This window comes from Mytilus galloprovincialis, chromosome 10 (assembly GCF_965363235.1).
Source record: "Mytilus galloprovincialis chromosome 10, xbMytGall1.hap1.1, whole genome shotgun sequence".
In the NCBI taxonomy this organism is placed as follows: Eukaryota; Metazoa; Mollusca; class Bivalvia; order Mytilida; family Mytilidae; genus Mytilus; species Mytilus galloprovincialis.
The window spans coordinates 42,987,337-43,005,166 of NC_134847.1; the positions used below are offsets into that span (position 1 = coordinate 42,987,337).

At 31.3% G+C, this 17,830-nt stretch overlaps 2 protein-coding genes across 2 annotated transcripts; both read left to right on the top strand.

Moving 5' to 3' along the window:
- Nucleotides 1-5,612: 5,612 nt before the first annotated feature.
- LOC143049178 (uncharacterized) lies at nt 5,613-8,962 on the top strand. The gene is made up of 4 exons (XM_076222911.1): nt 5,613-5,737; nt 6,616-6,735; nt 7,698-7,799; nt 8,804-8,962. The coding sequence occupies exons 1-4, from the start codon at nt 5,699-5,701 to the stop codon at nt 8,936-8,938; spliced, it is 396 nt and encodes a 131-aa protein (XP_076079026.1). The 5' UTR covers nt 5,613-5,698; the 3' UTR covers nt 8,939-8,962.
- A 5,521-nt stretch (nt 8,963-14,483) lies between these two features.
- Nucleotides 14,484-17,132, top strand: LOC143049179 (uncharacterized). Its single transcript, XM_076222912.1, has 4 exons — nt 14,484-14,617; nt 15,095-15,241; nt 15,878-15,979; nt 16,983-17,132. Exons 1-4 carry the CDS (start codon nt 14,579-14,581, stop codon nt 17,115-17,117), a joined length of 423 nt encoding a protein of 140 aa, XP_076079027.1. The 5' UTR covers nt 14,484-14,578; the 3' UTR covers nt 17,118-17,132.
- Nucleotides 17,133-17,830: the final 698 nt, after the last annotated feature.

Consider the following 17,830-nt stretch of genomic DNA (forward strand, 5'->3'; position numbering starts at 1 on the left):
CTACTTTTAAAAGTCACCTGGGGCCAACACGAATTGATTTTTTAAATGATTTTTGTACCATATGATAAAGTAACAACTACTTAAGGTAATAAATAAAATTTGTAATGAACAATTAATGTTTAATTTTTTTCTGATAATCTTATACCCGCGAGCTTCCTTAAGTGCTATATTTGAATAAATTACAAAATTAATAATGATTTACTGAGAAAGTAAACATTTTTGTTTAGGCACTCTTTAAAGGAAATCATGACAGTAAATACAAGCTCTGGAATATCAGATGGGATTTATATACTACATATGCATATGAAGTTTTATATATACCTTTAATGTACATGTTTGAAGATGACTAGAGTTTGTTAACTAAGCCCATTACATGTACTTTTTTACACTTACAATATCTATTCGAGTGCAATATGTAACAAGTTTAAAGACAAACATTTACTAGTTTTCTGCCTTAAACATCGCATGAAAAAAATCGGGGTTTTCATCCTTTTTTTAAGATCCGTATAGTCCATCGAACGAAAGCAGTTATTTACGTTCTACAAAGTCACCTTATGCTCTTAGATAAACGAACTGTGGTCTCTAAATCTACTACTGTATCTATATCTATATTGTGTATTTGAAGTCATCGAATCACCAGTCACTAAGTACATCTACCACAGAAGAAACAAACGTCAAAGCCGAATAAGAGCGTACATTGTACCTTCACATTTATTAAACATTCACAATCAACCCGTCCAAAAGTATAAACGATTCACATACCACTTTGCCAAACATGGTGGTTTTCATTTTGCAATATTATTGTAATTTTTTTTAAAGTAAAATCACACTAGTTTAGAAAAAAAAATCCATATTAAAGTGAATGTAAGTAAACATAAACTATAGGCCAATAACAATGAACATATAGTCTGCTTCATTTATCAAAGGCATGACACAATGTGAAACAATTACAACATTAAAAACATCGTAAGAGCTGTTTATCTGTGTGTATCGTTGGGTGGACAATTAAATGACATTTTTAGAACACAGTGTTGATTCATGTTATTTATTTACAGAACATCTCGCATTTTTGTTTATTGATATCACAATGGGTAAATCAACCATAAAAACAACCGAGAAAGTATGAGTTCATACCAGAGGTCAAGAAGGTCCATGACGTAGGACAAATACGTCAAAGTTGTCCTTATCTTTGGACGAGTGTCAAACATTTAATATTTAATTTCATAGCGTGTTCAATAGTACCAATCTACCTGAAAGCGGTACAATGAACTCTCTTATAGTTTCGTATTTTTATTTAGTTCATGGAACTATTATTAGCAGACGCACCGGTCTTACCGAGTTTGAAATACCTGAACACATGACTGTAGTCAAGTGATAAAATAAACGTATAAAGGGCATTTTCAGTTTTTTTTCGATTGATGAGTTTGACTCTCCCTTTGGTATCGTTCGTCCCTCTTTTTTAACAAGAAATAAATACACACACCAAAAAAAAAAAGATTTGCTTCAAGAGATAACCACTCTATACATGATATATTGACTCAGGTAAACACCAAAACTTAAATACACAAAACAATAGGATAACTATATAAAACAGCCATTTTTTTCAATTCTGTATTCTTTTTCTCGAATAATCTAAATATGCTCCTTTTAGTTGTTGTTTTTTAAAGAAAATTAGAGACAAAAAATAAATAAAAATAAAATAAAATAAGCCAAATTATAAACAGAAATTTATAGACCAGCATGATCAAGTTATTATTATCATTTAACCTTAATAAAACATTAGAAAGAGTGATGTTCAAATTACCTCAACATACAATTTGATGACCAAAGATAAAAGTCAACATCGTGGAAATTGCAAATTTTATAGTAATTCATTCTTTAGGACCAGATAACAAATCTGATAAAAGACTGATCAATTATTTAGAAGACTGTTATATTGGTCATTACGTACATGTTCATTATTTTCAGCATCTATGATGAGTTTACTTGTCTTTTGATACATGCATTCAATGTTGAATTTTGAAGAAGACTATAGCGTGTTAAATAAGTCTGTGTATATACTTTGTACAGTTTTCTAACATATTTCAATATCTTTTCAGTGCAACATTAAACAAATAAAAGGACAAATATGTACTCATCTTCGACCTTAAACTCGCAAAAAAAATCTTGTTTTGTTTATCCTTTTTTCTCAAAATCCGTTCTGTCGATCGACCGAAGACTGTTATTTACGTAATAGAAAACCACCGTTTACTCTTAGATTATTTCAGTATTTCTGAATCTAGTAAACTTTTTTATAATCTCTATTGAACCGAAGCACTTAGCACTAAATACATATTACATAGAAGAAACAAACGTCTAATCCAGATAAGAATGTACCTTCACATTCATTAAACAGCCACACCCAACCTGTCCAAAAGTATAAATGATTCACATACAAATACTAGTAGTGATTTTTCGTTACCAAAGACGAAATATAGTTACATGTACAATGTAGAATGATAATCAGGAATTATAGTCCCAAAACATGGGATTGATAATGAAAAAAATAAAATAGTAACAGGTGGTTTAGTTAAACTCACATTACTTACGTATATTAACCATTTGAACAAAAAGGATATTGGATATAGATTGGCGATACATTTGCATTTTGTAATATTTCATTGGTTTATTGCTTTCAGAAACTTACCCTATACATGTGCCTTATAGTCAACTAGAGTCCAAATAACGTGAATGTAAGCAAACTTTGATTGTCGGTCATCAATATAATAAAACAAAATCAAATATCGTCTAGGAAGCTAGCTACATGTATAAAAGGAAAGACAAAACGTTTTTATCAAGAATACCAACGTAAGTGGTGTTTATCATTGAGTACCGTAAAAATCATGTCATATCATATTTTAAAATATAAGGTGTTACAACTCGATGTTTATATAAGGAGTACCTCGCATTTATATTTATTCGTATTATAATTGGTAAACCAACTACTAAATCAACAAGCAGATATAGAAATGAATGAGGTTCACGTAAGAGGTTAAGAATTTCCTGAAAGTAGGACAAAGACGTAAAGTTGCCTTTATCTTTAGACGAGTGTTATATATTGAATATTTGATTTCATAGCTTGTCCAAAAGCATAATACTTAAAGGTGGCACATTGCAATGTCTCACATTCGCGTATTTTATTTCATAGATATATGAAGATGTGGTACAAGTGCCTATGAGACAACTCTCCATCCAAGTAACAATTATAAAAGTAAACCATTATAGGTCAAAATACGGCCTTCAGCACCTATAAAGGGCCCCAAAATTAATTAGTGTAAAACCATTCAAACGGGAAAACCAACGGTCTTATTTATATAAAACGAGAAACGAGAAACACGATACAACAAGCTGTGACATATATTGGATAACGATGTATTTGTTGACGGAATTCAATCAATAGCTTGAAAACGAGTAAATGAACGCCTGGGTTGCTGATGCAATTTGGTTTGGTTATGTATTCAAATTATTCAGATTATTTATACCAACTTTTCTGAACAAATCACATATGAAATTTGTTTAGATTATATAAATGTACAGCAACAAATGCCACTTTTTTTGAATGATGAAAATTTTCATAAAAATGGAATATCTTTAGCCTAAAGACAAAATAGATGATTTCAGCATTCCAATTGTGAACTTTCCATTTCTAAGTAGCAACATTCCAGCAGCACCTGCATCCGATGTATATATCTCCCAATTGATACGATATTCCCGTGCTTGCATTTCCTATCATGATTTTCTTGATAGAGGGCTGCTGCTCACAAGGAAACTTTTGAACAAAGAGTTCCAAATGGTGAAGTTGAAATCATCACTTCGTAAATTTTACAGACGCCATCACGAGTTGGTTGACCGTTATGGAATAATTAGTTATCAAAGGTACCAGGATTATAATTTAGTACGCCAGACGCGCGTTTCGTCTACATAAGACTCATCAGTGACGCTCAAATCAAAATATTTATAAAGCCAAACAAGTAAAAAGTTGAAGAGCATTGAGGATCCAAAATTCCACCTTTTCACAAATGATATTGGATATGTTCCTTACGTCGTAACTACAATCCCCTTCCCTTTCATGAATGTGACCTACCGAATTAGACTATTTACCGGATTTGTAATCACATAAGCAACACGACGGGTGCCACACGTGGAGCAGGATCTGCTTACCCTTCCGGAGCACCTGAGATCACCCCTAGTTTTTGGTGGGGTTCGTGTTGTTTATGCTTTAGTTTTCTATGTTGTGTCATGTGTACTACTGTTTGTTTGTTTTTTTCATTATTACCCATGGCGTTGTCAGTTTGTATTGTATTTATGAGTTTGACTCTCCCTCTGGTATCTTTCGTCCCTCTTTTAGCCTAAGCATATTTATGAAAAGGAGCTATTCAAAATGAATTCACCAAAATCACTTGTATTTATCATTTGAAGCAAAACAAAATATGTATATTTATCTAAAGGATAGACTATTTCAAGAAAACCACAACGGTTGGTAAAAGGATAAAATTTCGCCCCAAGTTGTTTTTATATCTTGAGTGAATATTTTTTAACATTATATTTGAATTGACGAGATGAAAAATAGCTTGAATGCAAATATTCGTTATAACACCACTGAAACAAAAACGGTATCGTATGCTTTTTAGCCATTTCTCACCCATTATACTATTCTGTTGTGCTGCTTTTGTGTACTATCCTACATTATATTAAGGTATTCGTTGTTATTCTGCGATTTACATGTCAAAATTTACTATTATATGATTTATTTATTCTTGTATTTCTCTGTAATGAGTTTTCTTGCATTTATTTGTACTCTATTCCTGGTATGTAATTTTGTCATTTTATATTTAACATTGCAATAACGCGCGAGGTTTGGCTAATCACATTTTCCCTTAAAATGTCCTGTATCAAGTCAGGAATATCGCAATAGTTATCTAATGGAACTCGGATTTGTTTTCCCTCGATGTATGACTTTTGAGCAGTGGTATACTACTGTTGCCTTTATATAGTTATTCTTATGATGTGTGGTTACTCCACTCTCCCTGGTTATTGGAGGTTTGAGCTCTAAGAAACATGTTAAACCCTGACACACTTTTGATATGGCGTGCAATATATTGTTGAATAAAAAAACCACTTTTGTCAAGAAACTGCAAACCAGTACAATGTGGTTGCCATGCTAATTTTTTTTTCGATAACGGCTTAATCATGAATATTGCTTACTCATTTGAATCGTTTTACATATTGCCATATCGGGGACTTTTGACAATTAAAAAATATCAACAACATTAGAGAGAGAAAAAAAAACGTTGGTAATTTTTTTCCCCATTTTTATGTTTCGTTATCATGGTTATCAATATCAAATGTTTTTTTTCAAGTAAACTATTTTTTTCCAATATGAACTTGAATACCAGCGAACGGAATTAACGTTCTTCACCAAAGTTCGTTGCAATTCGGCTTAAAATAACGGTGTCAATAGAACTTTTAAGTGAGAAAAGGTATTTTAGTAAATCGACCGTATGGATCTTTCACATCTTATCGGAATGTTTAGTACATAGTTAAGTTATACAACCCACATTTATCTTGTTCACGATCAAGATATGAATTAAGAACAACCTATATATATAGTCGTGTCCTTACAAATGTAGTAATTGAGTTTTGAATATAGAACACAACCATGATGCTTGTACTGTTGATCTGTTTCTTTGTTGGACAGGTAAGACTACTTGTTTTGGCAATTTCGCAGGGAAGTTTTGTTTGTTTTAGTATTTTCCTATGAACTTCACTTTTTTGTATTACAGTTCCGAAAAACATTCTTTGTGTAAAATAAGTCTGTTTTTCACAAGGATACCGCTCACTTTCAAGAATTAAATTTTCTAAATAAAGCAAAACAATGATTGATTCATTAGTATACATGTTTAACATGTACACAAATATTGTATATGATATAATATGTACAACAGTATTGTAATTTTTTTGATACAATTTACAGAATGAGTTCTGGAAGATTGAATTTGCAACTTTATACACATGTTGTTTACAATGTAAACTTTAAAAAAAAAAGTAAGTGAAATAAGCATTGTGACCTAGATTTTTGTATGTTTGCTTAACATAAACAATGTAATAGTTTGAGATGGGAATGATATTTTATATCTTCTTGTTCATCCTTAAAAGTATTGTACTAATTCTTGAATATAAAAAATAAAATACTGTATTCCTTTTCTCATGACAACACTTGTAGAAGGTCTAAGCCCGGCCAGGTAAAACCAATAGTGTTAATATTGAAATCTGCACCTTTCCGCTGTTCATCCGGCATTAAGGAGTTACAGCAAAGACTGGTCGAATCAGTGTTAAAATAATGTTTCAAGATAGGTGACATTTCTTAAAGCCGATTATTAGCTTGTGAACTAACACGTTAAAAATCCGGCGTTACCGTGTCGGTCTGGTACAAAGCAGTATTCATAATTATGATCATCCCCGTCCGGAATAAGCATTTAATTTAAAACTGAACAATCATGTAAATCCAGCCATCCATCTACGATACGTTAAAGGTAAAATGAATCATAAAATATTTTGTTGTATATCTAATTTCAGTCTCTTGCCGCTACAACAATGGCACCACATAGTACTAAACATCATCATCACCATGGAACACGTCCAACACACGAACCTGCAGTGGTAGAGTCTTTCGGTTTCAAATATGATCCTCATTCTGTAAGTAAATCTTATGTTTGAAAGAATGTGCTAAAATCGGTAGGACTTTTGTTTCTTATCCTACAATGAGGGGGTAGGAGGGGATTTGATCCTGAAATCTCGGGCTTAAAAACACGAAATTCCGAGGTTCCGAACTTAAATAAATTGAAATCTCGGCATCCCGAAATTCGAAAAAAGAATTCCTGAATCCCGAAAGGGTCAATCCTGAAATCCCGGAATCCCGATAAAGGTCATATACCCCCTCTGCAATCAACCAACTATAATTATACAAAAATCAGGCATAGCAATACAACTTTTTCTTTTCTTTTCATGGTATACAAAACAATTTCACTGGTCTCGTGTGTCTCTTATTAGAAAACTGTTTAATTTATAAAACTATTCCGTAAACAAGCATTTAATATTTTATATCATAACTTGCGTATAACCAATTCAGAGATCTATAACTAACTAGAATGGTTAACAAAACAATTAATTTTGTGATCCTTATTCGAGGTTGAAGCAATATCGATTTATTTAACCATACAATTGATACACAACGACTGATAATGTAGAAGTGTCACGGCTAAATTGTAGGATAACACAATACTATTACATTGTCCAAAAATACCAATTTTATTATTTGTACTTAACGAAACGGGATATAACATATTAAAAAGTTGCATAAAATCAGTTGATAAAGCTACCGCTTACCGGATCAACACAAAATTTACATAGAAAATTTCAAAAAAAGATACAACTCACTGACCTAAGGGAACTCATATAAATACAATATAAAATACCAACAAGCGGTTATAACAGATGCATAGTTGTCTGAATTCAAATTGAAAACTAAATGACTGTTAAATACATAATCTATCGTATGACAATTACATTTATCGCAATCATGAAAATTCCCAAAAATGTACAACAACAAAAATGAGACAACGATACCGTTATATATGTTATTATTTATATATTTTCAGCATATGATGGCTGCCATGACCCATCATAAATGTTATCTTTACACCATGGCTGGCACAGAGTCAGCTGATGTACATACAACTCACGGTCTTCATTTACTTGAGGTATGATTATTTGCAATAATTCATTTTCAAATTATCAATTTGTTACTAGTTTTAACTCCTCAATTATCAAAGTACTTATACACCCAGTATTTAATAACGTTCCAGATGAAATGGCAAGAATATAGGTATTTTATTTATATGATTTACACCAGATGACTTTGGCCCTTTTGAATAGATAACTTCCCTTAGTTGTTTTCTACCGTTTTTTGACACTATCAATCAACTACTTTTTTTTTAATTTTACTTTATAGAATTAATGTATGGGGATACTCTGGATTAGGAATATTGGTTTTGTCATCTATTTACCACACTATTTTTCCCCATCAAAATTGAGGATCTTAATATATGCCTAACAGCATACGAAACACAATCGTTTCATATTTTTGTAAATCTATTTAATCCTGAAAAGGGCCCCCTTTCAGTTAGAGTGATTTTGAAGTTATTAATCGGTAGTTAATGTGATTAAATTGAACATTGGCTAAGTGAAGCAATACATACTTTTCTCTGATTAAACTTTTTGATGAAGTAAATGATTCAAAATATGTCCCTCCCGCTATTTTTTTTCGAAGGTGATAGTCGATGTATCCCTTTAAACATTTAAGGATTTTCTTTTTTCTTGTTTTTGACTTTTTGTCAGATATTTGAAATCTTCTCAACTTATCAATTTAGTTCAAAGATTTTCTCAGCATAACCATTCTCTTTTCATTATTTCATTACATATATACATAGTTCTAAAAGCCATTTCTTAAACTCTTATAAAATCCATATCGTTTTTAATAGTTTTAAAAGAAAAAAGGTCTTAAAAATCTAAAGAGAATCATTTATCACCAAATTTCATTTTTAAACCTAAACAGCAAGGACACTGGTCTGTCATTTTTCTACTTACCATAATAAATAAATTTCATTAGTTGTATACTATCAATTCGTATCAGGTTATCTAAAGCTTGTTATTTTAAAACAGAAGAGCAAACATCATTAATACATCATTTAAGTATTCATTTCAGACAAAACTTATTACAATGGTAGACGACACAACTATGACCTACAGTACCATGACACACGATGAACTCACCGCTATCAGTAAATTGTTATCCCATACATGTAACAAGGCTGGATGGACCACATACAAACTTAATTAAATTTAACTCTACATCATTTGTAAATATGTCTGTGTTTTTATGAATTCTGAAAAATTGAGTGAGTTTTTTTTTTATTTTTGCTTGTTTGGTCATAGTTGTCGTTCAAACATGAGAATTTCATAGTATATTAACACTTATATTCAAAACTTAGAAACTTCTGTGTACGAAGAAGTGTTTCATTTATACATTTAACCAACAATGTTTTATCGATATTCAAATCACATTAATCCACCGAGAAGACAAAAGGAAAAGTCGAGGTAGGTAACAAACAAAACTAGAGGGAATCTCATGAACACTTATTTATAATTTCCTTAAAAGGGCAGACTTAATAAAATTGTTTCTAGTTTATTTAAGAATAATTCATGCGAGTCCTAGATTTGTGGAAATTTTAACATGTCACATGATTTACTTTTGAGTCGAGGGTATAATTGTAAATAATATATAGAAGGAGCAGACCAAAACCCTTCAATTTGTTTTTTTTAAAGAGTTCTATTTCATAGCTAAATTGTTTATCTGCAGACCTCAATTAAACTGATTGAACGATCATGCCTCTAACATATGACAATCATGCACAATCCCTCCCGTTAAGGGTTTGGTATCATACCATCATAAAATATATGAACGGAAAATACGCCGTATCATGCCAACCACTGGTTTTGGAAAAAATGTGTTTATTACCAATACAAATATGAATGAATCATCTAAAAGAATGTATCTCCCTCATGCAAAGCTCTGATTCCTTCCACGGATTTGGCTGTACTTTTTGGACCTTTTGGATGATAGCTCCTCATCTTTTAAATAAGCTTTGGATTTCAAATATTTTGGCAACGAGCATTACTGAAAAGACATGTATTGTCGAAATGCGCATCTAATGCAAGAAAATTGGTACCGTTAATTTTATTAAATGACCTGACAACTGTAACTTAACTGATTCATTTCAGAATAAGTCGTTTAAATCTGTGGCTATTGTTTTAGGTCAATGGCAACATGTTTATGCAATGTTTAGAATATAACCATTTAAGATTGGATGTGAAATTCCTGAAATTATTAAATGATATAAGCAAATTACCTGTAATACGAATAAAACATCCTCTGCACTACTCAAGACGTAAGCTAGAGATGGAAAACGCATAAAAAGTGCGTGTTCAAGTTATTTAAAGGAAAATAATGTCAATATTGAAAGTGAAACAAAAGTAAATCATTTGATTGACTGAATCGATCCACAAAAAAAATTATTCTTATTTAGGTTAAATTGATGATTAATATACATAATCTATGATATGAAATCAAACCGGTCTAGAAAAAATCAATTGCACCATTTTGCTTTCTATTTACATCTATATTTATGTTTATATCACTTATATGACGAGCGGAGGTCTTTGGAGGTCAGCTCGATAGTTAATTAGATGGCGTCAACACTGAAATACACATGAACAAAGTTACATATTATCGAGCCCATGAAACACCAATTGTTTATTTTATACGTATCATAATTTGGATAACTGTTTTACATGTTTATAAATCAAATATAAAAGAGAGATGAAAGATACCAAGGGAACAACCAAACTCATGAATCGAAAATACAATTCCAAGGCTATAAAAGAAAAAAGATAGACAAACAAAAGCACACAAGTAACAAAAAAATAAAAAATATAATAAGAAAAATAAAGACTGAGCCCTAAGAACCCCATCAAAACTTGTGGTGATCTCAAGTCTTCGGAAGAGTAAGCCGATCCTGCTCTACATGTGGCACCCGTCGTGTAGCTCATGTAGGAACACACCTGGTAAAAATCTTATTCGTTGGGTCACATTCGTGAAAAGGGAACAATCGTATTAAGAATTTGAGTCGGTAAACATAAATTGGCCAGCTAATTTTCCTTTAAAAAAGATCGCCAGTGACTGCAGTCATATATTTCATTCGGATAATTCTAGATTTAATATAGCATTAAACGCCTTTTTAAAGGAATATATTGGTGTATAAACTCGATCAATTGACTCACAAACAAATAAAAAGTCCAAAGGACTTTTATGATGTGTGTGAGTGACTTGGTCCAGTTTATACACCAATAAATTCCTTTAAAAGGCTTTTAATTGTTATAATTCTTTATAACTGGAGATAGGGAATATATTTTTCCATACTCGTTACCTCAATCATACGTAAATTGTATGTTTATGTCATTGAATATGCCTGGCGCATGGATGTATTTGTTGGTTAACGCAAAAATATGTACTCAATGGAATTTGCTATCTGATGAAAAGTAAACTGTAAACACTCTTATTATCATTCAAACGAATGTGTTTGTGTATTATTTTATGCAACGGTTAACGTGCAGTGAATGTAAATTTGTTACGTCGGTGTTATTATCGCCGCCATCTTGTTTACATTGGGTACGAAAAGAAGTTCGGTCAACGTCGTCTATCGAAAAATAACCAACGTCAAAATCAACTAACGGAAGCTGTCTCAACCAATCATATCAACGTATTTCCTAATATGCAAATCATATAAGAGTTATTCTTCAATATTAACTGAACAAATTATTGGGCTGTATAAACATGTTCCGTAAAAAATTCGGACATCGATATACACTGGTACGTCATGTGTTCTCTTTTGTAGATTGTCATTGGCAATGTTACCAGATCTAATTTATGTATAGTTATATTATGTGGTAAAACGGGAGGACCAATAATTCTTAAATAGTTATAATTTGTTTAATGCTTTATTCCTTTATATTTTTAAATAAATCTGCAAATGCAGGTATTTATATATACACCAGCCTTACTATATTATAATTTCAATGAGTAACGCAATGAACACAATAAAAAGTATTTCAGTTGTCAATTGTATTTGTCTTGTTATTTCCCCAGTGTAGAGTTCCAAGTCCAGGTACTTGTGCGCTGGCTTGCATCCTAACTTGTTTCGCATTTCCTTTCCATGTCTCCATATATGTTATTTTCACTGTAATCTGACCATCTTCATAGTGTTTCTTTTAATTTCCTGCTTTGTTTAACATTGGTAGATGAGCAGATCCTTATTTTCCCAAATCTGCAAACATAAATGATAACTGTTTGATAGCAGTAAATGATTACAATATGATACTTTTTGTCTTATTCGTCCTTAAAATAACACTTTTTTCAATGTGTATTTCAAAGTGTATGAAAGCGATTTGATGTTTTGCTTTGCCTTTGCCATTAACATGTATTAAGGTATACATATTTAAAACTGAGGAAATGTTGTCAAATCGAATCACTGTATCAAAAATATCTCGAAGATCAAGAGGAAGTTTGATGAATAAATTAAAAGAAAACTACTATATATAGACGTTATGCCTATTCCCCTTAATTTCAATTCAAACTTATTTATAAATGCATTTTATACTATTTATGAATCAGTATGGTGTAACTGGGACAAATTTTATATGTAACAATCAAAGTAAGTGTCCATAAAAACCTTAAAGTTTTATTCATTTGGATATGGTATACATTTAGAGATTAGCGAATAAATCAACGAGACAGCTACCCTATAGAAGAACCTCTTTGTAAGCTGTTTATTAAAACTTGTATTAAGCATATTTATCATTTCGAGTAGTTTTCATTGATTTTTTTCTTTATATATCATCTTAAAATGAAAATTTTTAGTTAAATTAGATTTTTACCGATGGTCATTAGCAATTTGTTATTACGAGTGAATGGCAATATGTGGATTAAAAAAATAAATTCCAAAATTTTCTTAATGAACTGTTACACAAGATTTCACTGGAAAGTAACATAGATTGTTAAAGTTGTATTGTGGATATTTTGTATTGTAGTCATTTTACGATATTTGAGATCTAGAGCTTCTTAAAAACACCGTAGACATCAGAATGGCCAAAGACCTCGGTGTCACTGTACGCAACTGCATAAAGGCTAGCTTTTCACTCGCGAACAAAAGTGTAAATGAAAAGGATCGTGCACTAAATTCTTGCAAATGCAAAAAAGCTATGATACTGTTTGGAAGTGAATGTCACACCAAGCCTACATGCAAGAATTTAACCAGCGATGAAAACTAATTATAGCATCAATATTTAATTTTTTGGATTATAAAATTAATAAACTGTCATGTAACCATCACGGTTTTTTTTAGATAAAGTTTTTGTATTATTGAAACGTTTATAATGTAATTTGAAATAAAAATACCTATATGGTCAAAATTTACATATGGTCCGGCCCGTTAATAACCAAACGAGTATCATACTCGTATGGTCCGACCATACACATACGGTCGGACCATACGCGTATGGTCCAACTACTCATATGGTCCGGAAAATATATATTAAACTATTAATGAGTCAAATTTGAGGTGTTTTAAATTACATTCTGGAAACACATCAGAGCCTACTTGATATGAATTAAACCAAACAATCTGCCCAGATAATGTCATCTAATAACATATTCATATGCTCATGATAGACACACTTTATACCACCGTCTTGGATTGTACAATAGTAGTACAAAATTGGTCTTGTTCTTTGTTTAAATCTGGAAATCTGGAAGTTAGACATGTGGAAGACTATTTGTATAAAGAAAACAATTTATTGATAGTATAATCTAAGATATTTGACAAAAACCAAATATTTTTTTTAAGGAGGGTACTGTAGAAATAAACTCATCATAGATACCAGGACTAAATTTTGTAGATACGCGAGACGCGCGTTTCGTCTACAAAAGACTCATCAATGACGCTCAAATCCAAAAAAGTTAAAAAGGCAAAAAAAAAAAAAAAAAAAAAGAAAAAAAAAAAAACGAAGTTGAAGAGCATTGAGGACCAAAATTTCTAAAAGTTTTCCCAAATACAGCTAAGGTAATCTATGCCTGAGGTAGAAAAGCCTTAGTATTTCAAAAATTCAAATTTTTTGTAAACAGTTAATTTATAACTATAACCACAACAATGACAATTCGTGTCAGCACAAAAAATGCTGACTACTGGGCTTGTGATACCCTCGGGGCAATAAATCTCCACCAGCAGTGGCATCGACCCAGTGGTTGTAAATAAAGTCATCATAGATACCAGGGCTAAATGTTGTATATAAGCCAGACGTCATGATGTTGGTGATGCTGAGGAGGTGATAATGATGTATGAAAATATGAAGAGGGTTTGAACGCCGAACAAGTAAGACCATACCGAGATTTCAAATCAAAATACATAACACAGACAATGACAAAAATCAAAGAAGTAAACAAGAAAACATTACACACAAATACTATAAGTTTAGCACAAAATTTCTCATACAAATCCAATGGTTTAAAGGAGGGTCAGTTGTTTTTGATCCACTCCTGACATCATATGTCATGCATAGGATTTAATGTGTCATGAATTAAAATTACTGAAAAAGTCAGATATTAAGAAAGATCAGTACACTTAGTTCCAAAGTTTGTCACCTTTACACTTATAGAATTTAACTTAGTTCTTAGTACAATGAGAACTGACGCAGGTTGATGTCAACGGAATAAGAACTTGTTACTATTTAAGGGTTTATCTACTAGGACAAACCGGTTAAACTTTATATCTTTCTACTAGACTATTTTGGTTTTTTGGTATAAATACTATCACTAGTTTCAACTTTTCTCTAAAGAAACATTCATTGTCCTACAGATACAATCAACATGATCTTCACAATACTTTTATGCTACATGATCGGTCAGGTTAGTGTTTTTTACATACTTTATACTTATACCTTTATTAATATAGATATAAGGAGGTTTGGTTTGACGGCAAATGGGTCGACCACCTCCACATGTAAGGAAACAACCATATAGCTTCAAAAAAGGTTAAAAAAAAGGGGGAGGGTAATTATAATATATTCTATTCCCTAATTTCTTTAACAAAAAGCTTACCAAGCAGTTGACAAAAACACATGATTAGATTCAAAGTGTTGAAAAGCAAAAAACAAATAAGTTCGCGAGTAAAATTGTTCTGACTTTTTTTGTCGGCTATTAAGACCCTGACATAAAAAATGTGAAACAGTTCAAACAGTATTGTGAAAATGCAAGAATTTTAACAATTTAACAGTATTTTAGATAGAGAGAAATAGCTGATTTGATTCGCTGCTTAGTTCGAAACTAGGAATTAATAGCAGAAAAAATTGGATACTAGTTTTATATATTTAACATGTCTTTCAGTATTTTGCTGCAACAACCATGAACCCTACCACAAAACATCACGCACACCACCATACTGGTACACATCCAACGCACGCACATCGTACTCACCCAACAGTGGAACATCCCGTATTTGAATCGTTTGCATTTAGATATGATCCCAATATGGTAAGTACCCCATGGGAAATGCATTTTTTTTTTAAATTTATTTGATAAAAAGTAATTTTCGATATGATATTATTTAGAAGTGACGTTTTGGTGATGTAAGATCCTGCAGTGTTCGGGATACAAAAGGAAACACAAGGGGAAAATAACACACACAATTTGGAAGTGGTGTTAATGGAAAATTCCAAAATCTAAAATCCAAGCATATTTGATAAGGGCTATTTCTTTTCATATTTGAGTACAAATAGTTTTAAAATGTCATTCTTGAAAATTTTATAAAATCCTTGTTATTTTTTCATCGTTTTTGAAAGAAAATAGGTGTCAATGCTAAATATTTTGAAAAATCTAAAGAGAATTATAACATACAAATAGGTACCGTTTATATTTTATTCCATTTCTTAATTATTTGTACATTTAATCCCTTTATGATTTTGTTTCTTTAAACATGCATCATTTCTTGTTAAACACACATGTTAGTATTTTTTTTTTACATTAGGTCATTTAAAGGTATTTGTAGCACACTGCATTGATCAAGACAAGTAATTCAAATGAAAAAAAAAACAACCTTTTATTTTAATTCAATAAAATGTTTACGATATAAAGAACGTTTCTTACAATCTAAAAATATCCTTTTTTCAGCACTTGATGCTTGCATCTCAACGTCATAAATGTTTCATTTACACAATGAATGGGCAAGAATCTACAGAAGTACACACACCACATGGACTTCATGAACTTGAGGTAGGTCATCCGAAAAAAACATCTTAGGTTGTCAGGTTGTCAGAAGCAAAAGCCATTTAGAACTAAGGAAAACCAAACTAAATGTTTAAGTTATTTCAAATAAGAATAAAAATCAATATTATGCAAAAATTAAAATCACAAAAAAAACTGAACTCCGAAGAAAATTCAAAGAGATAAGGCCCAAATCAAATGGCAAAATTTAAAGATAACAACTGACTTGGTACAGGCATGTTATAAATTGTGGGGTTCACCTGGTTTTTTAGCTAGCAAAACCTCTCACTTGTACTGATTAAAACAGAAAATTCCGCAATAGTTTCTACGTTACACATCTAGAACGATAAATTAAGGTAGAAAGAGTTACTTGTCATAATCATCTGTTGTTAGCATAATGCAAAAGTATTATATTGGTGTAAAAAATATTTAACCAAGAATCATTCAATATACAATAGAAACATCAAATACTAAAAATGTCACCTAAAACTATAAAAAATGAAGAGTTTAAAATTTTCAGAAACATTCTTTTTCGAATCAGGGGCACATAATTATTTTTAGTTTCATTTAACAATGTGTGCTTTTGATACTCTTCAAGAAAAATATGGCCAAAAGCATCCTAATTAAATTTTATAATTCGCTAGTATTACTTAAAAGCAATTTTCTCATTGAATATTAACCAATTCTTTTGTGAAGAGTTGTCTCATTGGCAATCATTCCACATCTTCTTATTTTTATAATAGGAAAATATTTAACTAAACTAAATTCTTTTTGTTGTTACATTTGATTGAAAATTAACCCTTGAAGTAATAATTTATGACCATGTGCATCATGCAAACACCCGAAACATATATAATTATCTATTTCGTGTCTTTTTTGTTGTCAACCATCTTTTACTTTTGTTTAATTTCGTTATATGATAAAGAAGGAATGAAAATATATACCAAGAGACAATATAACACTGATTCATCAAATTATCTGACGTAATCCTAAAATACCTCTTTTATTTCAGAAATCGATCATCACTATCATAGATGACACATCAAGAACATTCAGTACCATGTCACATGATGCCGTAACGGCCGTTAGTAAAACATTTGCACATATATGCAATAAGAATGGAACAACAACATTTAAATTGAATTAAAATATAATATATTCATCTATACTGTTCTATATATTGACCGTAATCTTAATCTTACAAAAAAACAGGTCGAGAACTCTAGATTTCCTGACGTCAGAATATATTTGCATAGCAATTTCCCAAACACAAGGCCAATACGGCCTTGAAAAACTGACCAATCGAATCAAGGAAATGCAATGCATTGTGGGCTACTACGAGTTTACTACTACTTGAAAACACGTGGAATTAGTGTGACAAGTGTCAACTAATATATTTTTGTTCTGCGAATATGTTTATTGTAAAATATATATCATAATCTTCAATTTACATGCTCAGATTAAAAAAAATATTGTTTACTGACTTCACGATTCGACTCTCTTTTTCGCCATGTAAAAGTAGTTGAACAGGTGTTTTCCATTGTGATCAGTGACATTTTAGATGAATAGACCACTGTCTAGTATGAACAATTTTTCAGCTCTTTTAAACCTGTATAATGTCATTCCAAAAATATGTCTGCCTCGAAAAGCATGAAAACTGGCACTGAAAGACTGCAATCTGTACTGGATGTGTAAACTATTTCATCAGGACCTGTACTAAAAGTAAGAGCACCACAATATTCAGTATACTAAGTATTATTTAAACGGGACGTAAATAGCTTAACATACTTTGTATAGTCTCCTCCGTCGATACTTGTAAAGTAAGCAATTTTAGGTTCATTGCTGAAAGGTAAGCTATAA